Source organism: Gymnoscopelus braueri (assembly GCF_963280865.1).
Source record: "Gymnoscopelus braueri genome assembly, chromosome: 13".
NCBI lineage: Eukaryota > Metazoa > Chordata > Actinopteri > Myctophiformes > Myctophidae > Gymnoscopelus > Gymnoscopelus braueri.
The window spans coordinates 32895594-32922735 of record NC_137615.1 but is presented as its reverse complement, the minus strand read 5'-3'; the positions used below and the strand labels follow the sequence as shown (position 1 = coordinate 32922735).

General features: G+C 41.0%; 1 protein-coding gene across 1 annotated transcript in view; it reads right to left on the bottom strand.

Moving 5' to 3' along the window:
- The window catches only part of LOC308098483 (ras-related protein Rab-26-like), a gene marked incomplete at both ends in the record, with an annotated part of 128279 nt that extends 110939 nt beyond the window's left edge, over positions 1–17340 (bottom strand). The window contains 2 exons of the mRNA XM_080446863.1: positions 13507–13617; positions 17179–17340. Of these exons, the coding sequence (XP_080302989.1) occupies positions 13507–13617; positions 17179–17340 (273 nt within the window). The remainder of the gene's footprint in view (positions 1–13506; positions 13618–17178) is intronic.
- Positions 17341–27142: the final 9802 nt, after the last annotated feature.

The window sequence follows — 27142 nt, the reverse complement described above, 5'->3', positions numbered from 1 at the left end:
ATCCGAGATATCCCTTGAACACAAACGGACACATAAACTAAACGCGGATGTTTACACCCATACACACACTAAAAATGCACAAAGCCACTGCCATGCCAATGCATTCTTATCCCAACTCATATTTTGACACTCTGGCGTCCACATACCGACTCTGAGACCTCACGTTGTGTCAATCACGTTCACTGCCTCCGACATGTATTATTATTATTAAAAAATGTTCAGACCAAGTTCAATTTTCTGCGTTTTTCCCATCATCTTGTCTGTATGTTGCAGTGTTTTGAGGCAGTCTACAGCCTGTGGATTGAGGAAAAATGGCACGCACTTTATCGATGGGACGATACTCTTCGTGTGTGTGTGTGTGTGGGTCTACTGTCAGCATCTGTTTAGGATCTTCTGGGTTAGGGTCCACATTGAGTCACCATCAAACACAGGCAACCATAAAGGTATATACTATAAATGCATACATCACATTACAGTCATTTAGCAGATGCTTTTATCCAAAGCGACTTACAATAAGTGCATTCAACATAGGTAGGCAACGAAACTACTAATCACCAGAAGTATTAAGTGCATTCCCTTCTAAAACAAGCAACTAAGAGTATACTGTACCTAGCACTAAGATAAAAGTGCAATATATCAGCTACCTACTTTCTTAAACAGATGAGACAAATAAGAGAAAATCAAATGAGCAAGAGCTAAAACAAATAAGTGTATCGAATAAACAAGATCCAATGAAACAATAAAACAAGAGCTCGTACAACTAGTTAAAATTTAAAATACTTTGTCTAACAGGTCCGTTCATGAAAGACCTTGCGGTCTTGTTTCCAATGAGGGCCTTGGTATTCAATTCATAGACACCACAGTTCGAATATCAATACAAAAAAAATAGCAAAAAATAACTGTACAACAACAAAAAAAAAAAAAAGGGGGGGGGGGGGGAATGTACATGAACGGGGGGGGGGCGGCTGTCGAACGGGAGAATGGTACTACCTCCTCTTTTGGCCTCCTGAAAGGTGACTTTTTAAGGCTCTGTTAAATGAGCCCAGCGAACTGCATTTTTTGAGGGATGGGGTTAGACTATTCCAATCCTGGGTGGCAGTGCTATAGAAGGAGAATTTGCCCATGTTTGTTTTATGGGTGGGTGGTACCAAATTGTTGTTAACGCTCCCTCTGGTATTGTGACTGTGGGTGTCGCTAACCTTTTGGAGGTATTTACTCAGATATGCGGGAATAGGGGGCATATCGGGCACATTTGCATTTACAATTTTGAAGACCAGTCCCATTTTTAGTTGTTTAACCCTGTCTTCCACCCTGAGCAACAAGTAGGCAAGGCGAAGAGGAAGGGTAGTGTTTACTGAAGAGGTGGGTTTTCAGCCTGCGGCGAAAGATGGGCAGTGACTCTGCTGTCATGACATCAGTGGGGAGTTCATTCTCCACTTAATGCATAAAGGTGGCATGGCAATAATTCACAAAGATTATATTTATCCTTATCCTTTGAATCAGGATAAGGATAAATATAAAACTTTTTTTTTGTTTTTAGAGATTATGAAAGATTTATGAGAGCATTTGACATCCCTCCTCAGGTATTAAACGGAAACAGACAAGCCACCTGATTACCATATGCCACAGAAATCTTTTGACATCTGGCTTCTAGAGTCAAACAGGAATTATTCATTCTCTGCCGTGGGTGACTGGAATTAGTCAGGGGGGGGGGGGACATTGGGGGGGGGGCATAATGGTGACAGCTAGGAGCCATAGGAGTACACTGTAGGACTGCTATCCTCACCATTGTGTATGGTAAATATGTGTAAAATTAATGTGTACATGTGTAGATAATTTGTTTCTTTTTATTGATCTCTCTCCCCCTCTTCCCCTTGCCTGCTTGGGTGGCATTGTGGGTACAGACAGTGGCATTGTGGGTACGGAGAGGAGCGGAGCGGAGAGGAGCACGCTGCATTACCTGTGGCTAACTAGCCATCTTGCCATCTACGGAGCTATACATCGCATCTCCAACACTGAGGAGGGTGTCCCCCGGACGGGCTGACTACCCCGTCCCGGTGCGTGTTGACCTACGGGTCGGGACCGCCACCCTCCAAACAGCTGGGTGTCCCCCGGACGGACTGACAAACCCGTCCCGGTGCGCGTTGACCTACGGGTCGGGACCGCCGCCCAGCCAAACAGTTACAGCCGCCCGCAGGCGCTCTGTGTGTCGGGACCGCCATCCAGACAAACAGCTAGCCGCCCGCAGACGCTGTGTGTGAAAGACACGCTCTCCTGGCAGGGAGCATGACTACGCTAAAAGCCCAAAAATCGGAGATCGAGGACTTAAAAAAAGCACTCGATTTCCTAACGGAGGAGATGACTACAATCTCCAAACAACAAAAGGCCATACTGGACCTGATGGGAGAGATAAAGAACTTAAATGAACAGAACACAGAGAAGGACAAGAAGATTGCAACACTCGAACGGAGGGTTGAAGATATGGAACAATATTCCAGAATTAACAATGTGATTGTGAGTGGCCTGGTGACCAAGCCGCGGTCCTATGCCAGGGCTGTGGATGGGAACAACACCGAACCCTCACAGGAAGACACAGAATCACTTGAGCAACAAGTGATCTCCTACATGCATGGAAAAGGAATACAAATAAACAGTGAAGATATCGAGGCATGTCACCCACTGCCACGAAGGGATAAGAAAGCCGCTCCTGCCATTATACTACGCTTCATCAGCAGAAAGCACAAGATCGCAGTACTGAAACAGGGGCGAAAACTGAAGGGATCGAACGTCTACATCAACGAGCACCTGACGAAGAGAAACGTCGACATCGCCAGACATGCGCGAATCCTGAGACGGGAGGAGAAGGTACAGGCAACATGGACTGCGAACTGCAAAATCTACATCAAGCTCAACGGAACACCAGAGGAGGCCAAAACGCTGCTCATCAGAGACCTCTCTGAGATGGAACAGTACAAATGAGGGCATACACAGGACATTATAACGATAAAACAACAAATAAGGTACCACTCTATCTCACCATGAAGAACCATAAGACTCTATTATCCCATATACATTACAGTGCTATTAATATATATATTTGGTTGATATGCAATATTATCTATGAGGCATTATTCTATGAACCTATGACTAATATCTATCTCCAAACATATATGCTTATTATTATTATATTTTGTCTGCTATTAGTGTTACCAGTACTATCATTATTATTATTATTGCTATTACTAATGACTACACTATATAATAATGGAATCAAATGTGGATGATGATGAGCTAAGCAACCTGAGCCAAGGCAATGACCTCAGATGTCCCCAGAACCCAGTTGGCTGGAATCTAGAGACATTTAAATACACTGAATATAACAGATATGACTATGAACAATACATTGATCCAGACAATAATATTTTTAATGACATAGAAAATAATTGCAATTATCATACTGAGGAACAACTAAATATAAAACCACCTGGAAAAGATATATCAATAATACACTTCAATAGTAGGAGCATGTATACAAATTATGGAAACATCAGGGATTACCTAGATAAACATAAAAAACCCTTCAATATTGTTGCTGTCTCTGAAACATGGTTTGACCCTGACAGGGGTATCAACTTTCCTCTTAAAGGGTATGAACTTAATTATAGGAACAGGGAAAAGAAAATAGGGGGTGGAGTTGCCCTGTATGTGGACATCAACCTAAAATATGAAGTGATAGAAAATATGTCTATTGTTATTGATAATGTGCTAGAATGTATCACCATTGAGATATGTAGAGAAAAACATAAAAATATTATTGTCAGCTGCATCTACAGAGCTCCTGGGACTGACATTGACATATTTACAAAAACTATGGAAAGTGTGTTTTCCAAATCCCACCAGAAAGTCATTTTTATCTGTGGTGACTATAATTTGAATTTATTAAATCCACATAAGCATAAATATATAGATACATTTATTGATAATATGTATAGCATTAATCTATATCCATTAATAACAAGACCTACTAGAATAACTACAAACTCAGCAACACTAATTGATAACATATATACAAATGAATTTGGAAATAACATAGAGAGGGGGGTATTAGTGACAGATATTACAGATCACCTGCCAATATTTGCTATATATAAGTGTGAATATGAAAATAAAGATATAGCAGCTATACCTAGATATAAACGTCTAATAACAGAAGAGACCATTGCAGCCCTAAGGCAGGATCTGCTGGCTCAGAACTGGAACATCATATATAATGAAGATGATACTAATATAGCATATAATATATTCATTGGTATATTTGGGGAACTGTTTGACAAAAACTGCCCTACTCAGAGATGTAAAGAAAAGAAAATAGAGACAAAGAAACCGTGGATTACGCATAAATTAAAAAATGCCTGTAACAAAAAGAATACATTATATAAGGAATACATAAGACATAGAACTGTAGATAATGAAAATAAATATAAAAGATATAAAAATAAATTAACTCATTTTATAAAAGCAAGTAAAAAAGATTATTATAATAACTTATTAGAAAACCATAAAAATAATATAAAGGGATTATGGAGTATTCTGAACAGAATCATAAAAAAAGGATCACTGTCCACAAACTATCCGCAAACCTTCGTTGACAATGGTAAAACAATAACCAATCTAATCGAAATAGCAAATGGCTTCAATCACTTCTTTGTTAATATAGGACCCACACTTGCAAATGAAATAAAAACCGCAAGACCAGAGGAAAATGTGCCTGCCGATGAATGGGGTTTCTGCAACCCTAACTCTATGTTTTTGAGAGCTGTGGAGGAACAGGAAGTTATGGAAATAGTTGGAAACTGCAAAAACAAGACTTCCACTGACTGTAATGACCTAAGCATGTCACTTGTCAAAAAAATAATGGACACCGTAGTAAAACCATTTACCTTCATCGCCAACTCATCTTTCAGAAATAGCGTATTCCCAAATAAAATGAAAAAGGCAAAAGTTATCCCAGTTTACAAAGCAGGCAATAAACAGCATTTCACCAACTACAGACCAATTTCCTTGCTCTCACAGTTTTCAAAGGTATTGGAGAAATTATTTGTGGACAGGTTAGATCACTTTATAGAAAAAAATAACTTACTAACAGAGAGCCAATACGGTTTTAGAGCCAACAGATCTCCCGCAATGGCATTGATTGAACTAACAGAAGAAATAATAAAAAACATAGATTCAAAGATGTACACGGTTGGAGTCTTTGTAGACTTAAAAAAAGCTTTTGACACAATAGACCACACTATCCTTATAAGGAAATTGGTAAAATATGGTTTCAGAGGGGTGGTGTCAAATTGGCTTGAAAGCTACATACAAAACAGAGAACAAATTGTACAACTTGGAGAATGCAAATCCAGAAGCCTGAACATTATGTGTGGAGTCCCCCAAGGGTCGGTTTTGGGTCCCAAACTGTTTAACTTATACATCAATGATTTGTGCTCAGTGTCAAGTGTATTGAGGTGTGTACTATTTGCTGATGATACTAACATGTTCTGTACTGGGGAGGACATCCAGCAGCTTATGAAGGTCTTAACAATAGAAATGAGTAAATACAAACTCTGGTTTGACAGAAATAAATTATCTCTAAACTTAAATAAAACAAAATGTATGGTCTTTGGAAACTGCCAGATAAAAATAGATATCCAGTTGATAATAGATAATAATATAATAGAAAGAGTATATGAAAATAAATTCTTGGGAGTGATCCTAGACCATAAACTCTGCTGGAAACCCCATATAGAACATGTGAGGAAAAAAATGGCAAAGAGCATAGCAATCATTAGTAAGGCAAGATACGAACTTAATCCCAGCTCATTACATACCCTGTACTGTGCAATGATATTACCCTATTTATATTACTGCTCAGAGGTATGGGGTAACACATACAAATCAACCATAAATACATTAATCATAATTCAAAAAAGAGCAATAAGAGTAATAAATAATGCAGGATATCGGGACCATACACATATATTGTTTCTTCAATCACATCTTTTGAAGTTCAAGGATATGGTCATCTTTAAAACACTACAGGTCATGTATAAAGCAAGATATAATCAATTACCGGGAAATGTACGAAGCAAATTTTTGGATAAAGAGGGGGGATATAACCTCAGAGGACCACTGAACTTCAAGAAACATGTGATGAAAACAGATCTTAAAATAATGTGTATCTCTTCTTATGGAGCCACACTATGGAATGGGTTAGAGGATGAATTAAAATATTGTGAAAACATACATAAATTCAAAGTTAGACTAAAGAGATCTATTTTCGATAGGTACAGAAGGGAAGAATAGCTTGATTGAAAGTATGATGTAGTGTTATATAATTACATTATATAATTATATTAGACAGTAGAAATGGTTATAATATTGTAATTGCTGTATTGTTATATCATATTATATCATAACATATTATATTAAATGATGTGTTGGGATATGTTGTGTTATATATCTGCAATTATACTATATACTATTATATTGTTACTATACTATTACTATTGTAATATTGAATTATATTGTAATTTACAACATACTATTGTATTATATTGGGATGTATATACCATATACCATGTATATATGTACATATATATATATATGTATATATAAATAATTTATACGTAAGTAAGTACGCCATGGGGCGTGCTTTGTGATTAAAACAATAATGAAGAAAAAAGTTGTAAGACTACAGGGCAGGGCCCGACAAGCCTAGTGCTTCTCCCTAGCCCCTTTTCGGACTCTTGGACACTACTGAGAAAATTAATAATAATAATGAAATGTTATTTGTATGATGTTTGTGCCCATTATCCGAAAATAAAAAAAACTGAACTGAACTGAACTGAACTTGCCCCCCCCCTCTTCTTCTTCCCTTTCTCTTATGGAAATAGCAAAAACGATGGAGCTTGCACTTACACTGTTTTACACCTGTAAACCTGTGATGTGACCATAAAGTTGTTTCTGATTCTATGTTTAAAATACCAAATAGCAGGCTTAAACGCTAAATGACAGGAGCATTTATCAATCTCAAACTATGATGGATGGGAGCAATTATGCTGTGGAAGTTTTCAAATGGTCACTGAAATGTCAAGATTCAGTAAGGCATGCAGCATATTGAGTGCTTGAAATGTGTTGAAGCGTTGATGGACTATGTAATTCAAAACATCTGGATGGGCTCTGAAGGTGTCACATTAGGGGTGATGGATTGGTACGGCTATTTTACCGTTCAGCAAAGAGTGCCGGGTTATTGTAGAGATTCTGATGCGTAATCCTACACTGTAAGATCGGTGTTATAATGTACTGCATATTAGGTCATGCATGTGACAAGTCGCATGCCGAAAATGGCCGATCTACAAGCTCACAAAGTGTTGCATCGCGATGCATTGTGTAGCTTGTAGATCGGCTAAAGTAGCAGTGTTAGGTCTAGTACTAGTAACTGTGAGGGGGTAATGGGAACTCTTCACACTGCAGTAAGAATTCTCAAGGGGATGATTGAATCCTTTTGAATGGAAAGGGCCTTTGCTTCAAGAACAGGAGGAGAACAGAAAAGTGCAAATAGGTAAAGTATTACAAAATAGTGATACAGGTCCTGTTGAGTATGCAGCAAACAGCCAGTTCCTTTTGTTTTAATAATCTTAACCGTGAATATATTTAACATTTAAAAAAGAAATATTACTAAGACTAATTATGCAAAAATGTACTGCACACTGATGCCATCATGCAAATTATAACAATATAAGAGAAATGTCTCTTTCAATTATTTGTGATATAACCTTCTGAAGTTCTGGAATTAATCGATGAAAATAAAATAAAAACTGACACTTATTCACAGAAATAGGCTTTGTAAATACCGGATAAATCAACCCAGTACCGTTTAATTTTGTCTGAACATTGGTGCGTTTTTAAAGACGATATGACACTCCAGGCTGCTTAGGTAATTAATGTTGTGTTAACATAAATAACTCTGTTACTGACTTAGTTTAACAGTGGAAACTACCTCTACAGACTTCTCCTAGCTGATCGTTATTCTCTGTCGTCAGCTGCCGTGTTCAGAAGGGTGGGCCAAATGCATTTTCAGAGCATGTTTATTTTACCTTTACCATTTTACCTATCAATCGATTGTGCTCTGTCTTGGATCAATATGGTACTACTAGTATACTTGAAGTGCCTATTTATCAGTATCACAATGAAAGTTCATTTTTCAAGGTTTTAAAGGAAAAATACCATGATTTTCAGTTGTTAATGAATTAATGTTATATAACCACACACATCTTAGTGTTTTCCTAATTATTTGGGGGCCCACTTGCAATATCCTCACGGCCCACCAGTGTGCCCTGGCCCACAGGTTGGGAATCAATGCTCTTCTAGTTCTCCAGAGTTCATTCTGTTTCCCATGACATTCTACTCCATGAAGACACAGCAGTGTACCATGACTTTCACTAATTAAGAAGAATTTATCTCCTAACCTGGGCGTTTCTTTGAATAGACAGTCTTTCAAATGAAGCCCCGTAAAAAGAGAGCTAAATTACTTGTGTGGCATTTTGAGGGAAATGCAGGCAATAAAGGAGAAATAGACAATTGCCGAACATTCTGCAAAAGTAGGTGAACATTTGGTGACAAGCTCTGTAACAGCCATAAGATCGGCTATTTTGGCCAAAGAGATTTGGTGTAGAGGGAAAAAAATTAAGGGACAGAGTATGGACCCCTGGCCCCGGCCAACTAAGTATATAGGGTTTAACAAAAATAGCTGATCTATAAGCTCACAACAATTGTGGAGCCTTAAATAAACTCTTTTTGCCAGACCCAAGGGGTCGGGCTTACATGAGGCTTTGTATCTGTTTCGTCCATACATGGGCAGGGGCCATTTGTCCTCCGGCCCCAGCCAAAAAAGTCTGTCCCCCTTTCGTCCATACATGGGTATACACAGGCTGACATGTCATGTGAAGTCCGGCTTAGCCGTGACGTAGTGCATGTTTTGTACCTGTTTCCTCCATGTATGGAGGCTTTGTACCATGAGGCTTTGTACCTGTTTCGTCCATACATGGGCATGGGCCATTTGTCCTGAACTCAAAGCTCTTCTGCCATATTCTGTGCACTGACTGACAAAAGCCAGGTCAATGTAATCAGACTGGAATGTTTCCTAGTCTAGCTAATACACAAATCTACAACCAAATACCCCTATACACAAAAAAACTCCACACCAAATGCCTAAAATGATTTATGCTTTTCAGTTATAAAGTGGTTTGTAGGTGTGTTATATACTAGGACTTCATTCTGGGTCTGGCAGAACCAGGTCTCCTGGTCTTGTTTAAATATAGGATGTGATTCTGTATCTGGCTCCAAATCTTATGCCATGTGTTTGGAGGAAGCTTAATTTAAACATGTGACGTCATCGTCATAAAGGAGCATCAAGTTCTGAGCTACAGGGTAAAGAAATCCTCACAGGTCCTGTTTCCCTCGCAACGCCGTTTGCTAAAAAAATTGTCAATGGCAGCATAGAGAAGCCTCGGTGGCCATTAACGCCCACCCTCTGCCATTCAACTGCTGCTTATGCCCTTCTGATGGAGGCAGAAAATCACTCAGGGCTCCATCTGTTATGAGTGGAGTGCTTCACGAGCCTGCAGGCAATCAGGCAACAGAGGCATTCTCCACTCCTTGGCCAATCACAGGATATCGTCGCTGTCGGGCAGAAACCTTGTATGTCCAGAAACTTTACTGTTACGTTACTGGGGCGGGGGGGACCTGTGTTCTAATGCAGTGGTTTTCAACTTTTTTTATGCCAAGGACCCCTAAATTGATATACATTTGGCAAATGTTTTGTGCCAGGGACCCCCAGAAGCAAAGATTTGAGTTCAAATTTTAAAAACATACAGTATATATTCAAAGATATGCACACATTTTCAAGACTTGGTTAAAATGATTGTGACGCTATGTTAACTCATTTAGCCCACAGACTTAACCACTTTCAGTTGTAGTTTCAATTTATTTATTTTTATACAGCAAAAATACCCTACCCCTATCTACAAGCTCACAACGGGTCACATTGCGACACGTTGTGAGCTTGTAGAACGGCTATTTTTTGCTGTAGTATGACGAGGAAAAACATAAAAAGGTTGAAATATGGAGATACAAGGTTTCTGCCTGACGGCAACGATTATATTTTAAGCAGACCCCCTGGTCACCTGCTTCCGTTAGCACCTACATTACCATGGCAACTGATGGACATTCTCTTCCCCATTAGAGTTGTGTGTAGAGAGTACGCTGTAGTGGCTTGTTATTCATTCAGGCAAGTCAGAACTTGGGAAAAGCTACACCAGAATATTCTCAATGTTTTTTAAGTTCAAGGACCCGTAGTTTGATGTGCATTAGGCCATGGATCTAATGTATTAAAATGTGTTATCTCTGGGACGGTGGGACCCCAATCTACACTGTCAAATCCTGTGTTCATTTAACCCATTAAGATCTGAAGCCAGCCAATTCTACAAATGTTTTCTAAATCCTGACAGTTTCCTGAAAATCAGTGGTTCTCAGACTATTTCATGTCAAGAAACCCCACAATTATATGTATTTGGCCGCTGACCCCCATCTCAAAATATTTTATTCCAGGGACCCCCAAAAGCAAAGATTTGAGTTACAAATGTTCGCTTTAAAATTATATTCAAAGATTTGCAAAAAATGTCAAGATTTTTCAAAGATGGCAGATATATAAGCTCTGTATATCTGCTATTTTTGAATAGCCAGAGAACTCTAAAATGACACAGATGTGTTCCCGGTCTTAATGGGATAACTCTGTACAAAGGGACCTGTAAGAGTCCACTTGTTCAGAGTTACAGACTCGAGCTACATACCTGAGAGTGTTCAAATGGAAACATGTTTGCACACTACAAATTTGGAGTTACGGACCTATAAGGGTCCAATTTGGTTCCTAACTGGGGACCCCATGAATAAATATTGAGAACCAGCGATCTAATTATCTGACAACTCTTTCTTCAATCCACCATTCAGACAATAGTCACCGTGTGTCTGCACTGACCTTCATGCCCCCCCCCCCACTTCCTCAGGGCCCTGGGCTCTTAGGGGCCCTTCGATGGAACTGGACCACGCGGCCATCGACAATTTACTCAAAATAAATGTATAGGTTAATAAAATATCAAATGTGTGGGCCCCTCCTCTGTATTTACAGCAGTGATTCTCGCTGGGTTTGAGGCCCGGACAAGGGCTCCTGGGGCCCTTCAAGGGCTCCTGGGGCCCTTCCATATATGATGGAATACGATTAAGGATTTCATATCATGCACACCATACCTGTAACTTTCACTAGCCCCCCCCCCCCAAAAAAAAAGGAGATTATTTTTTTTTTTTTCAGAAAAACATTTTTTTCCCCACATTTTTTTTGGGGGGGGCCTAAAAATTGTCGTCCCCAGGGCCCTTGCGGGGGTTAATCCGTCCCTGCCTCAGACCAGCCTTCATCTCCGTGGAATGAGTGAACCTGCGGTTTTACTTGTAATCAAATGCAATCTGTTCGGTGCTGTAATTTCAATTCTGACTTGCCATATTTTGAACCCCAAAAAGGAAGCAGACACTGCTACTGCACATCTGTCAGACGCTGAGGCTTCAACAAGAAGATAACGGGATGAAATCAATTTAAAGCTGAAAGAAAACATGTCTATTTCTTTGATGTGGAAATCTGCTCAGTTTCCCACACAAGGTAAATTCCCTTGTTTTTCCCCCATCACCTAAAACGACTCATAATAAAGCTTCAATAAAACTCACCCTCATGTCAATGTCTCTCTCTCCTTCAATCCTGTCTCCTTCCCTACCATCCTCCCTCACCGCTGTCTCATGCCATCCCTGTCTCCTTCCCTACATCCTCTGTCACCCCTGTCTAACATCCTACCATCCCTGTCTCCTTCTCTACCCATCTTCCCTCACCTCACTCTTCCCATTCTGATGCGCTGTTTGTATGTTACTTGTTTTTTTATGTTTGGGGAAAAGGATGAAAATGATCATCTCTTGCTAAATCCTATGTATTTAGAGTGTGTTTTATGTATCTTTCATTAACCCTATGCGGGTGGATTCTGCCCATGCTTTTCAATGGGAACGGAGCGGTTTGTTGCTATTTGAGGATTTCCGGGAAAAAAAACCATTGAAAAGTATTGGCAGAATCCTCCCTCATAAGCAGAATTTAAGTTTGGTGTGACCGCACCCTTAGGGATCTGTGTGTGTGTGTGTGTGTGTGTGCGCGTGTGTGTGCGCAGTAAAGGTATTGGAGAAGTAAGGTGTTGTGCAGACTTTTTCCTTTGATGTTGTATCTTATTTTGTCCTGCACCAGCTGCAAAATGGATGTGCATAACCTTCTTTTGAACCAGTCAGATAAAGCTCAAACATTGCATTTCACCGAGAAATCCTGGAGTGGAGGATGGGAAACTTGTGGGTGATATGTTATGTCGTACAGTGCAGCGCCACAGTGCAATTAAATAATAAGTCAATATGACAAAACGGCAGACTTGGCAGTAAACCTTATGTTTGCTATCGCGTCCCAGCATTTGGTTATACAGAAAATGCTCCAGCATTTTGCTTAGATAGGTCTAATTTGTATTGTACGATATTGCAGCGGTTCTCAAACCTTTCAGGCCACGACCCCCCAAAATAATCATATTTGAACTGAGGACCCCCCACCCTGACAAGTTTGGAATTGTAGGAGTTGAGGTATTACATTTAGTTTGACTCAGTTTCACAGGTACTGTAAATAATGTGAAAATTAGGCGATCGCCTATTTTTGCCTCTTTCTTAGGTAATATTTGACTATTTGGCCAATGTTTGACAATTTGAATTGTATAGTTTGTTGATTACTTCTACACAGGAATGGACTTATTTTCCTCATTTTAAAGGAATTAAAAAGGTCTTAAAAGTACTTAAATTGTCACTTTAGAAATGTGCAGATACCATGTATACACTTATACTGTATGTTGGTTTGTTTACTGTTGAGTGAGAAACCAAAATGGTGCACATTAATCATTCCCACAGTTTGAGAACCACTGTGATATTGCACCAAAGTCACAGTGTTACGAGGACTATTGAATAGGTACTGAAACTACCTATTCATTAATCTACCACAAACACACACACACACACACACATACACACACATCCTAGTTTCCCATGGGATATCAGTAACTGGCACATGATAGCCATGGCTATCAGCAAGGGAGCCGTCCCAAACGAAAGCATGTCGAACTAATTTAAGAAATCAATATTCTTCTGAGACCTCTAACACATGAAACACCCATAGCCTTGGGGCATTAGGACAGTGAACAAGTTTGCGCAAAAATCCCATTAGAACTTAGTTATGGCCCACTTAAAAGTGCAACGCCTGCGCGCGCGTGAGTGCGTGCGTGCGCGTGCGTGCGTGTGTGTGTGTACGCGCGCGCTTGAGTGCATGTGTCACCTGTTTAAACTCACCCTGAAGTCAATGCCCACAGTGGAGATGAAGCTCCCAGCCAGGAAGGCTCCATCTTTGAAGCGCACTAGGAGACATGTCTTTCCCACGCCAGAGTCTCCAACCAGCATCACCTGGACCGCAAAGGACAAACAAAATAAATCAGTTGGGTACAGCAGCCAGCAGAGCATACAGTACAGTCGCGTTGAGTCAATGTCGTTGACAAATGTATCATGTCATTTTGACAAAATAGCCTATAAATTAGCCTGCAAAATGTTTGGCTTGTACGACGAATTACACATCAGACCTCAAGTCTACATGCACAGATTCTCAAAAATATACTTTTGGGTCCTTGACTGAGCCTAACTAGACTATCTGTGTTCATTTAGCTCCCTTACGGGTCCATTATCTGGGTCCATTTTAACACTCTGGGTTAAAGAAACAGTGGGGATTCACTGTGTACACAGTGGTTGATTGAGGTAGTTAGGTGTCAAATCAAAGTGGAAAAATAAAAACAACACAGACAGACAAACAAACTCTACTACAAGTGCAACCTAAGTAAGTTGATAAGACTTTGTCAAGCATCTGGTCTTTTGCTTAATGCTTTGATATCACTATCTCGTTATCATAACCTCATTAAAACTAGATCATTTGGACCATAAAGCAGAATTAGTCCTGGTATGTTGGTGTTGAGGCGGACCCGAGTTGCAGCTGTACTTGGTACGTTCTTTTTTCACTCTACACCAAATCTCTTCGTCAGAAATAACCGATCTACTGCAGATCTGCTTGTAGATATGCAATTTCTGACGAACGTTCCCCCCCCCCCCCAGACTAGGGAATAGGGATGCTGGGGAGCATTTAATGTTATGCTGTGATGAAGTTACCCATTAAGTCCCCTCCTATTTTTCCCTCTACACCAAATCTCTTTCGCCAAAATAGCCATTGGTTGTTGCAAATCGAGTGTTCGCCTACTGTACTGCACGTTTGCCTATTATGACATGTCCAGAATAGGGATGCTATCGTTCATGTGGATAAAGACCTGATATGATTACTGTTATTATGAGGTTAGCTGAGATACAAACACGACAAGGGGAATAAAGCCTGAGTTACACTTAGTTGTGCGCCGGGCCGGTGTGTCACGCACCGAAAATAGCCGATCTACAAGCTCGTAAAGCACTTCTAGATCGGCAATTTTCTGCCGGAGAGATAAAGCAGATGTTGAACATCTGAGGCCACTTGCTTCCTCGCTTGCTTCCTCCAATTCCCTTCAAGCTTCTCGTCTCTTCTACTTTCTTTGCCCTCTCTCTTTCTCTCTCTCTCTCTCTCTCTCTCTCTCTTTTCGCTGGCAGGGAGGAGGAGGACGAGGATGTAGGGAGGAAGTGTCTGTCCTTGTTAATCACTAAGCTTGCGTTGCGCCGCCGCTGGCTGGCCGATGTGGGAATGATATACAGACCGCGTATAAGAGCGGCAATAAAATAAACACTGTACAGACCACCCTCTCGCCCAAACACAATCCTCATCCATCACTGGCGTCTGGCGTAATGTCCTACAAATCAAAGTCTCTGTGCTTCTCTCTTGGGAATGAAAGGCATTTAGGGAAAAAGGCTGCGTTTTCTCCGGTCTGATCTATGGCGGCTGTAAGCTCCTCTCTGGACAATGAGAGGCATGAAATATTGACGGCTTGATTGGTTTACGCCTTTTCATCATGTCCTGCTGTCAGAGAGAGAGAGAGAGTCTAACCGAGCGCTTTTGTTATTTTGGTTTAGTTTAGAATTTTGATCCTTAAGTGCTTACGTTTAATTTCCATGTCAAATTAAAAATGTATTCACTACATGATTTCTGTCAAGCAACAAGTGCATTCAACCAATTCCATTTGTGTGGAAATGTCTGATTAATAATGGATCTCTGAGCTCCTGTAAACATATTATTAGACAAACTATTGACAGCCAAATTCACTGGCAAGATTGAAATCGCCTACAACATTGGTTCTCAAAGTGGGTCCTTGGGGGGGGTTCCAGGGGGTCCCTATAGCGAAATGTGTTAATATAGCATCACAATAATTTTTACCTTTTATACTTTGGCTATTCAAAAATAGCAGATCTACAAGCTCATAGCGCGGCACCGAGTGCCGCGCTATGAGCTTGTAGATCTGCTATTTTTGAAAAATCTTGAAAATGTGTGCAAACCTTTGAATATATATATATTTTTTTTAAGCGAACATTTGTAACTCAAATCTTTGCTTCTGGGGGACCCTGGAACAAAATATTTTGAGATGAGGCTCCGCGGCCAAATACATATCTTTTTGGGGGTCCTTGACAAACCACTGGACTACACCACACAGCAAGGTGGGTGAACAAAAAGCTGCACTATAGTATGATATATGAAAGTGAAACGGGAAGGTAATGCATACAGCACTGGTTCCCCGTGGGGGTCCCCAGCTAAATGATTAATTGCAAGGAACCAATGGATGGCCTACAGATGTGTATCTCCACTCTACAAATGGAACCACATGGACACTTTGTAGGCTACTCCCATTATAGTTAAATTCACACTGAGGATCTTATAGTGTAGATTGGGGTCCCAGATAATAATAAAAATGATCAGACTCTGGTCACTTCTTGGCTTAAGCACTTGAACCCCAGCATTCATGCTCTGGGGGTAACATTCGCCAAAAATAGCAGATCTACAAGCTCAAAAAGTGTGGGCTGTTTTTGACTTCGAGATTTTGCATAAAGCGCAAAAAGAGCACACCAAGTAGGCTACAGTATAGGCAACTCCTCAATGATCATGTCCATTTACCAAGAATAGAGGGTTTAAAGGGATAGTTCACCCCAAATATGCCTTTTTTTCTATGAGACTTGAATTCATGGATATTTCTTTTTCGTGGCAGCGGTTCCGGTAGGAGACACAAAGGAGACTCTTTGTGTGTCCTACTGGAACCTTTGCCGGTCATCAAATTATTGGCTTAGGAATGCGACAAAAACACAAAAATATCCATATGAATTCAAGTCTCCATCAGGTGACTAATCGATAGGAAAAAAAATCATTTTGGGGGTGAACTATCCCTTTGGTGTGGTTAATGGTGTGCAATTAAAAAGGTTTAGAATCACTATGTGTACTTGCCAGTGGTGTAAAGTAACTAAGTACATTTACTCAAGTACTGTTTAAGTACAATCTTGAGGTACTTTTACTTTACTGGAGAATTTCCAATTTTCAGTACTTTTACTTCTACTCCACTACATCTCAAAGGCAAAATATTGTACTTTTACTCCACTACAATTATTTGAAAACTTTAGTTACTTGTAACTTTGTAGATTTTAATTATTATTACAAAACATGCATTATCCACTTCAGCCCTATATACTGTACATTTCGGCCATTTGAAAATAGCCGATCTACAAGCTCACAATGTGTCAAGATGCAACACATTGTGAGCTTGTAGATCTGCTATTTTCCAAAGATGTTTTGACATTTTATACATTTGAAAACTTGAGAAATGGGACATTCTGCATAATGAGTACCTACTTTCTACTTAGGCTACTTTAAGTAGCCTACATTTTGATATCAATACTTTTGTGCTTTAACCCAGGTAAATCTTGAATTCCAGACTTTTACCTGTAGTATTTCTACATTGCCGTATTGATACTTTTACGTAAGTAAAACAAATTTGTACTTTTTCCACCACTGGTACTTGCCTTGAAAGCGATGTCATAGAACTCGCTGCTGTTGCTCAGTGAAGGTCTGCTGGGATGGACCACACCGTTGGCTTGAACGACGCTCTTCACCCGGCCGTTAGCTTTACCTGCCGTCGGGCTGCTGTTGGCTTGCTTGCCTCTGACTGTCTTCTTACGAGACATTTCTTTACACAATATAGATTATGAACGCTGGTCAGAGAGATGGATTTTCCGGTAATTATAATAAAAACACGAATAAAAACCCTCACAGTATAGAAAACCCCCCAACAACTGAATTTAAGTCTCGGGGGTCGAGAAGTTGAGCTGCAGAGGGGAACTCAAACTGTAGACTGCTACCTTTTCACCTGCATGTGAATTAATAGTCCTCGTACCTTTTCTCGTAAGGCACTCGCCCCAAAACACAGTCGCCCCGGGGCAAATCCGGCGGTGTTCACCTGGTATTCCTAAACGTAACCTCACTAAACTATACCTAAACCTAAACTTAACCTCTGTAGACTATGCCTAACCCTAAACTGATTTCTAACCTTATCCTCAGGTGATGCAAATACAAGAATACAAGAGCCGCTGGTCCGCGAAAGAAATGGGGGTGAGCGTGTTTTGGGGCGAGTCTTCAGGGTACCGATCAAATCGCCAAAATGTGAAGATTTCTTTTTTTTATTGTGCCGTCGTCTCCTCCTTCACTCGATCGGTCGATAGTCTCGTTCTCTTTGGTCTCTCTGTTGACAGGTCGCTCCCTTCAGGACCACATGCAGCCAAAGCCTCAACTATATCAGTAGAGGCAGGAATCAGGAATCATCATCAGCTGCAACTGGCTTTCAGTTTCAACCATCTCCACATTTTGCAAACGCGCGCGGAGCGCAGCTGTAGTAGCCTAAACCACTGGTTCTCAACCTGTGGGTCGGGACCCATTTGTGGGTCGGGACCCATTTGTGGGTCGTGGGTCCATTTTTATGGGTCGCGACCCATAAAAATGGACCCGCAGTAAATGTCCCCTTTATTTGTTTAATTTCCTACATTTTGTTTTTAATTATATATATATATTTTGAAAAGGCTTTGACTTTTTACAAGGGCCAGTTTCGAATTGCAGCCACCTGTATACTTGCTCTTTTAGAGCGGTATAGGCCTAGTTGTGTTCTACCAAACACCGTGCAGGTCTACATTTCCCAATGGATTTTTTCTAATACTATTATTATTGAAGCCAAACAGTTCATTTTGCCAGTAAAGACAAAAGTCAGAGTCAACATTATCAACAATATACCGACAATATACATCCTTCCAAAACTTGTTAGTGAGGGTACAATTCCAAAATAAGTGCAGCATTGTCTCTACATTTCACACAATGAACAGTTCACACAGATGTCTTTCTTCAACTTAAGAAGACAATGACTTGTAGGATGCAGGATTTTAAACGAAACCTCCCTCACTTTATTGGTAAGATATTTATATCGAAGATTCCAAATCCATTTCCAGTTCAAGCTATACATCACAATAGGGAAGGTAGGTGCAAAACTAACGTGTGTGTCGCTGTTCACTCCTCGACGGTGCTGAAATGCATGCGCTTGGCTAATTTTTAATCATGGTAGACAGTGGTGGAGAAAATACTCAATTTTGTTTACTTAAGAAAAAGTATCAATACTGCAATGTAGAAATATTACAGGTAAAAGTCTGGAATTAAAAATGTACTTGAGTAAAAGTACAAAAGCATTGGTAGGCCTATATCAAAATGTACTTAAAGTACCAAAAGTAGAACCTACTCATTATGCAGAATGTCCCATTTCACAAGTTTTCAAATGTATAAAATTTAATAAAATCTTTTGAAAATGGCATATCTGCAAGGCCAGCTCAGGCATTGTGAGCCTGTAGATCAGCTATTTTCAAATGGTGGTTATTTTATGTGTTGTAATAATAATCTAAATCTACAAAGTAACTAGTAACTAAAGTTATCAAATAATTGTAGTGGAGTAAAAGTAGCCTACTGAAAATTGGAAATACTCCAGTAAAGTAAAAGTACCTCAAAATTGCACTCAAGTACTACTTGAGTATACTAGTTACTCTACACACCATGCACTGGTAGACTACCATGGTAGAGCAGGCTATAGGCTCCGAGATAATTTCTTAAGGATTGGAACCGCAAAAGCTCAACCGGTGACTTTGAGTTACAAACTGTAGGCTACGTACACCTGATTTGATTTTGATTTTTATTTGATTTGATTTATTCAGCACAATGTAAAAACGATACAAAAAAAAACTGTGCACAGAATATAAAAAGAAAAGTGCCAGGAGGAGGCAAGAATTAAAGGGCTTATATGAGGCATCTCCCTATGTACATTGTGCAATAACACATATTTATAGAACATGATTTGTAAACAACAGAATATAAATATATAGAATTTCCACAAATAACATGATTGCAGTATATAGATTACTGATAATAATTAGCCAGCATAGTTGACGTATCCGATTTTACAGGATGTCAAATCCATAGAGCAACCAAGCAAACAGGGAATAGAGAAGAAAAATAGGAACAAAAATAATAATAAACCAAACAAAAATTATCAGGGACTGTGTGATAATGGATGTGACATTATGTACCACCAAATGTCTTTGCCAGAAATAGCAGCTCTACAAGCTCACAGTAGATCTCCTATGCTTGACGAATATTCCCCCTTCAACTGGTTCATATAAACCTGCAACAAGACGCATGCTCCCCCATGTCTCGAAGTCACCTGTGGCCCAGTGGTGTGATTTACCTAGATCTCCACAAGAGGGAGACATTAGATAGAAAGTCATAACTGGGATGTAGGGGGAACAGCAAATGGAGATCATTTTAAATTCAGTCATGAATAAAGTGTAGTTAGTGGTCATACCTTGGCCCTAATGCATACAGTCTTCTGTGGTGTTCTGCTGTTGAGTCCCCCCCCCCAACCCCCACCCCCATGTCACTACATTTTATGCAATTATCCATGTCTAATATCGTTGCTGTTGGGGCAGAAACCTCTTATCTCCATATTGTAACTGTTGGTGTTTTTTCATAAATGAATGCCCTACTTGATCATACTACAGCATCACACAAAAGTAGCAGATCTACAAGCTCGAAATGACGGGCTTTGAGCTTGTAGATCTGCTACTTTTGCTATTTTTTAAATTTGAATCCTGAAAAGTTTTGGACAGACACAACATCTTAATTATTATCACAGTTAAATGACCACAGCTATCTGATCAGGCTGGTTAAGCAGTGGATTAATGTCACACTGACAATGAGGTCATTGTATATAGCTTTCCACCTCACAATCTATTATTTTGATCTGATCCGGTATTATCAATTTAATTAATTATGTATTTTTTATGTTGTTATATTGCATTGTTGTGCTGGCACATGTCTCTGTGGACCACTGACATTTTGCTTCTTGTACCTGCATGAGTAAATGACAAATAAATCCCTCTTGATTCTTGACAACAAACCAACAAGTCCCTCCATCTTTCTCTATACATTAAAGAAACGTGTGTGTGTGTGTGTGTGTGTGTGTGTGTGTGTGTGTGTGTGTGTGTGTGTGTGTGTGTGTGTGTGTGTGTGTGTGTGTGTGTGTGTGTGTGTGTGTGTGTGTGTGTGTGTGTGTGTGCGGGCGCTCTGCCTTACATGCACTTTGTAACTGGCTGTTTTCCCTTTATCTGACTGCACTGCAGTGTTTATGTCCTTTGTACACCTTGTACTTCTGTTTATGTGGACATAAATACATATTTCAAATGTGTGTGCATGTGTGCGTGCGTGTGTGTGTGGTAGACATCCCTGATAGGCTTCTATCGGGGACTTGCATTGTTCACGAGTAGGCCGGTGCCCATTTATAAATAACCCGTCGATTGTAACATCTAACATGACTAGTGCTGTGGTAACGGGTACCGCACTGGGTACTCTATAAACGGGTACAAGGAAGGAGAACTCTTAACAGGTACAACGGGGTAGGCCTACTGCATGACCAGGTGGGGGAATGCATTCCCAACTTGCTTCGTTCCTGACTTTACATTGCATGGTCTCTGTGTAGGACGGTGCCCCGGTCTGCCATTATTTGAATAGTGTCCAATCTGTCATGACTATATGCCACACAGAATTGTATGATATTCTGATTAGACTGACGTCAATGGGGCCGTGTTTTTGTTTTCCATTTTATAATTCTGGGTGTTATGTAATATGGAATTAGCGTATGATACAACTGCCTTTCTATGCTGGTGCCAGGCTGCCCTAGTCTATAGACTCTAAGCCAGTGGTTCTCAAACGTTTTCGTGCCAAGGACCCCCAAATTGATATGTATTTGGCCGCGGACCCCCAGCTGTATTAACACAACCCTGGAATCCCCCCAAGGACCCCTGGGGGTCCCCGGACCCCACATCGAGAACCAATGCTCTAAGCAAATGGAACAGGGCTTCTTTGCTATGCCACAACAGAATGCCAAATCCTGCTCAATAGTACGACCTCTGCTGAGACCCTTCACAAGTGTTGCATGAAGGATAGCAGTGTGTAGACTGAAATAACCTGTTCAGGGTAGACTTAGTGGATTGAAAATTGACTAGGTCGGCAGTGTAATTAGCCTCGATCTCCAGGCGTTTATTTTTTTGGTTTTGCTCAAAAATAAAAGCCTGGACCAGCGAGTCGGTGTTCCGGGCATAGGTAGTGTTTCATTTCCCCAACCAACCAGAGTGCAGTGGGCGTCGCTCCAAATGTTGCGTTGACGGGGCGGGGGCTGACGGACAGATCGGTGAACCAATGGGATCACGCGCATTCTCTCTCCGGAGATGTTAAACCCGCCTCTCTATGCCAGATAATGAGCCACGCTAGGGCAGTCTGCAGTGTAAGAAGCTGCTGAACCAGAACACAAATTATGGATAGGGTCATGAACTGTGAACAATAAGGGAGGTTGTGGGCAAACAATGACATCAAACTACAATGCCGTATTGTAGGACATTTGCTGTATTAGGTTAGGGCTTATTGCAAAAAAAAAGAACAAATACATGCATCATATCCTGTAGATACATGGAGCGTTGTACTGTGGGTTATTCGATGTGAATTTGTATCATAAAACCACTGTACATTTTCATATATGGATTATTATATTCTTAGGCAGGTGAGGTAGGCAATCTAACATTAAACGAACATCGATTTTCCCTTTCTCACTTCTGTTTTTCTAACCCTAAAAGTAAATGGGAAAAAGAAAAAGAACAAAATGCAGCAAATGTATCCAGTGTTACCATATGAGGATAAGTTATAGAAACACAAGGGTAGGCCAGTGGTGTAAAGTAACTAAGTACATGTACCCAAGTACTGTACTTAAGAATTTTGAGGTATTTATTTTACTTTACTAGAGTATTTCCAATTGTCTATACCTTTACTTCTACTCCACTACATCTCAGAGGCCAACATTGTACTTTTACTCCACTACAATTATTTAAAAACTTTAGTTACTAGTTACTTTGCAGATATAATTATATATCAGATATTATTATATATTATTGGCCTACATTATAAAACATACATTAACCACTTTAGCCCTATTCTATACTTAGGCTATTTGAAAATAGCCGATCTACAAGCTCACAACGCCTCGCGATGCGACGCGTTGTGAGCTTGTAGATCTGCTATTTTCAAACATTTTTGTCCTTTTACTTTTCATACTTTAAGTACATCTTGTAACCAATACGTTTGTACTTTTACTCAAGTAAATTTGGAATTCCGGACTTTTACTTAGTACAGAGTACTTACATTGATTGAGGTCATGTGATCAGTGACATGCGCAGGGTGTACTTTTGGCTGAGGGGGCGGAGCCAAAAGTACACCCTGTGTATGTCACTGATCACATGACCTCAATCAATTCTCCAGTGCTAGGCAACATAGAAGGGGGGGGGGGGACTTCTTTCTTATTTCCACACAACAGCTCTAAGGTGTATTAACAACATATTTCAATGTTGAAAATGAGTGGTATTCCCCTTTAAGTAAATCATTTGAGTACTTGTTCCACCACTGGGGTATAGGCTACCCCTCTCCTGTTGACCTCAGCGATGACCCCTGTTCAGTGGTCAAGTTAGCGGGGTTTGGTTGTAAACATGCAGACAGCTGAAGACTCTCTCGTCTTCATCCTTAAAAACTGCCGTCCGTCAGCATTTTCAGACACCGTGGTTGGCCTGAGGGACTGCAGACCCTCCAACTCATGCCAAACACCCCGCCAACATCCCCTCCTCGACAGCTGAGATTCGTTTCGCTCCCAACGCAGCTGTCTCCCGTGGCAACAGCTGGGCATTTTGGAGGGAATAGGGGACAAGGGTAGTGGAGAGAGAGCCCTGGAATCCAGCCCTCGTTTCAGAGAAATGAACAGCCTTGTCAAGATGAATTTAATATGCGTAGTAGTGAGAGTGTTGCCCAGCATAAGACCATGATGCATTTGTTTTACATTGTAGAGTGACAATCTTGTTTATTTACCAAGAAACATACAAAAAGTTAGAGATACAGGGATTTCTGCCCAACAGCAATAATGTGTTTTAACCATCCATAACAAATCTGTATTTTGGGCATGTCATTACTGGCATTTTTTTTTTTCAAAGATAGCGAATATAGCAGATCTACAAGCTCACTCACAGCACATCACATTGTGAGCTTGTAGATGAGCTATTTTTGACACCGTTGTGTGACAAATGATAAAATAGGTTAATATACAGTATGGTCTGCATATTTCACATATTACCGCATATTTCACAACTTTCCGCATATTTCACCGCATAAAATTGCAAAAAAAAACGCATATTTCATCGCAAAATCAAGGATTTTAGCCTGCATAATCAAGAGTTTTAGCCCGCATAATCAACGCATAAATAAATTGCGAGAATTCCAATCAGCTGTATATCTACTGATCTTCATTTGCTGAAATGTAATGTAACAGCAACAGGGGTTCCGGGACCACTAAGGGGTCCTTAGAGTTACTACAGAGTATCCGTGTCATATATTTTGTGCGTGAGTAGGCTGCCGCGGCGCAGTGATTCTGGACACAAACATTAGTACCATGTGACAGAGGGGTCGAAATTTAACGAAACCTGCTCTATATGGTAGAAATAGGTCAACAATACAAATGACGCTAGTTTTTTAAATGTATTTATTTTTAATGAGCGACCCCCACCAAATCTACTAATCTACCGGAACTACTTCATATTTATCAGAACCGGACCATAACTCTGACCACGGGACTCGGGCAATCAATTAATACCTTTGCAACCACTACATTAATGGTAAGTATTTCCTACAGAAAATACTCAAAAAATCTGAACTAACCCTTTAAGTACAGTACTTGAGTAAATGTACTTAGTTACTTTACACCACTGCTTATAGGGTCAAGTGCTTCAAAAACAAAACCCGTTCAACTTGACGCAAGTGACGGTGACACAAGGCAGACAGAGTGTGTGGTTATGTTTGGACCGGACGGCATGCATGTGCACCCACTGCTCAAAGGTCATAACTATAAACCTATGGGGTCACACACACCATGCGTTTTGGCGGGCCCCACGGGCCAGGCATTTGTCAGTTTACCCAGGGTCAGGTGCCCTGAACGTGGGGCTGGATGGTGGTGTGCGGCAGAAAAGCCTGGCCTAGCCTGCATGACCAAAGGCCCCCATGCAGCAGCAAGCAACTGTCAGCTTGTTGGGCCCCGTTATCTCCTCAGCTGCCCCACAGGCCAAGTGGTGTGAGTAGGGGGAGGGGGGGGGGGCATTCTGCCAGCCCACACCGCACCCCCCCCCCCCTCCCTTTTGGCAAGAGTGACCACCAAATAGACTGGTACTGCACGGCACTCTCTGGCTCTCTGAGGCATCTTCAGTCCTAAGGGATAGTGGGGGGGAAGAGGGTGACTTTGCATAAAACAGAGATTTTATTTGTTGAATGTGCCAGTTATATCGGACAGACACGTTGTAATACATCAGAGCTTAACCCATTCAGACCCGAGGTTCCGATTCTACAAAATATTTAGATTTTTTTTTTTTATACATTTTTTTTCCTATTCCACTCGGTGCCGCGCTATGAGCTTGTAGATCTGCTGTTTTTGAATAGCCCAAGAAATCTAAAATGACACAGATGCGTTCCCGGATTGAATGGGTTAATACATTTTTGGGAATATCATTGACTGTGCATTTTACTGTAGCATTATTGCTGCTTATACTTATGTTTGAATAGAAATTACTTCATCTTTTTTTTGTCATCCGAAGACCAGAAAAAGAGATTACATTATCTCACACGAGGTGGAAAATAATACATATTTTGTGCTGAACTACCATAATTGAGAAGGGATTTGAGACGAGCAATATTCATGTACTGTAATGTTCACCGACTGTGGGGCATCAGCTAAATTGAGACAAATAAAATTCAAGCTGTACTGCACTTAAATTGAAATCCAACAATAAATGATAGTTGTAAAACCTATTTAGTGGTCATAGATTTTTATTGGCCTAAACTCCAAAGGCTACATTTTGGGTGAGTTAAGGTTAAAATAATGGAAATATGGTTAAGTCAAGTGCCAAAATGTGCTACTTAAAAATAATGATGGTGTTAAAACTATAAATATATTTCAGAAGTATTTTAGAATGACTTATATTTATATAATTTAAGAGGAAATATTGTTTGGGTGTATATCATTTTATATCAAAATGTAAAATCTGACTCATGCATTCAGAAAATGGGAGGCTCTTCTACTGTGAATAGACACATGTTGAGAATACTGTAACGGTATTGCAAACATTTATTTTACAGAAATGGCACCAGCTTGGAGTCAGATGGCAGAGAGAGGAGAAAGTGAAAGTGAAAGGGCAGGTGTAGGCATAAGGCAAGTCATTGAACAGAAAGTTATGTGGACTGAAAATAAATGTTCCACTTTACCATTTTCACCTGCAGTTGCCACCTGTGAAAAATAGGGTAAGCTCTGTAATACTCTGTAAGCTCTGATACTCCTGGACCTGTCTGCAGCGTTCGACACGGTGAACCATCAGATCCTCCTCTCCACCCTCGAGGGGATGGGTGTCTCGGGCTCTGCACTCTCCCTGTTTGCATCCTACCTGACGGGTCGCTCCTATCAGGTGATGCTGAGAGGGTCTGTGTCAGAACCACACAGGCTCACAACTGGGGTTCCCCAAGGCTCGGTTCTGGGTCCTCTTCTTTTCTCTCTCTACACTACATCTCTGGGTGCTGTCATCCACTCTCATGGCTTTTCCTACCACTGCTATGCCGATGACACCCAGCTAATCCTCTCATTCCCCCCCTCTGTTACCCAGGTGGAGGCACGCATTGCTGCTTGTCTGGCTGACATCTCGGAGTGGATGTCGACAAACCACCTGAAGCTCAACCTGGACAAGACCGAGCTGATGTTCCTCCCGGGGAAGGGCTGTCCGCACCGAGACATGGCCATCACCATTGATAATGCTGTGGTGACCTCAACTCGGACTGCGAAGAATCTGGGTGTGATCCTGGACGATCAACTGACGTTCTCGGCAAACATCGCATCAGTGACGAGGTCCTGCAGATTCCTGCTCTACAACATCAGGAGGATTCGCCCCTTCCTCACGGAGAAGGCAGCCCAGGTGCTCATCCAGGCTCTCGTCATCTCCCGCCTGGACTACTGCAACTCCCTCCTTGCTGGTGCTCCGGCATCTGCCATCAGACCTCTGGAGCTTGTTCAGAAAGCTGCGGCTCGTCTGGTGTTCAACCGCCCCAAGTTCTCCCACACAACCATCCTTCTCCGCTCTCTACACTGGCTCCCCGTAGCGGCTCGCATCCAGTTCAAAACCCTGGTGCTAGCCTATAGGGCAGTGAAAGGAACAGCTCCTTCGTACCTCCGGGCTATGGTCGATGCCTACACCCCTGCCCGACCACTTCGGTCTGCCACCTCGGGCGACTGATTGCCTCGTCACTCAAGGGTCCTTCTGGCCGATCCACACGGTCACG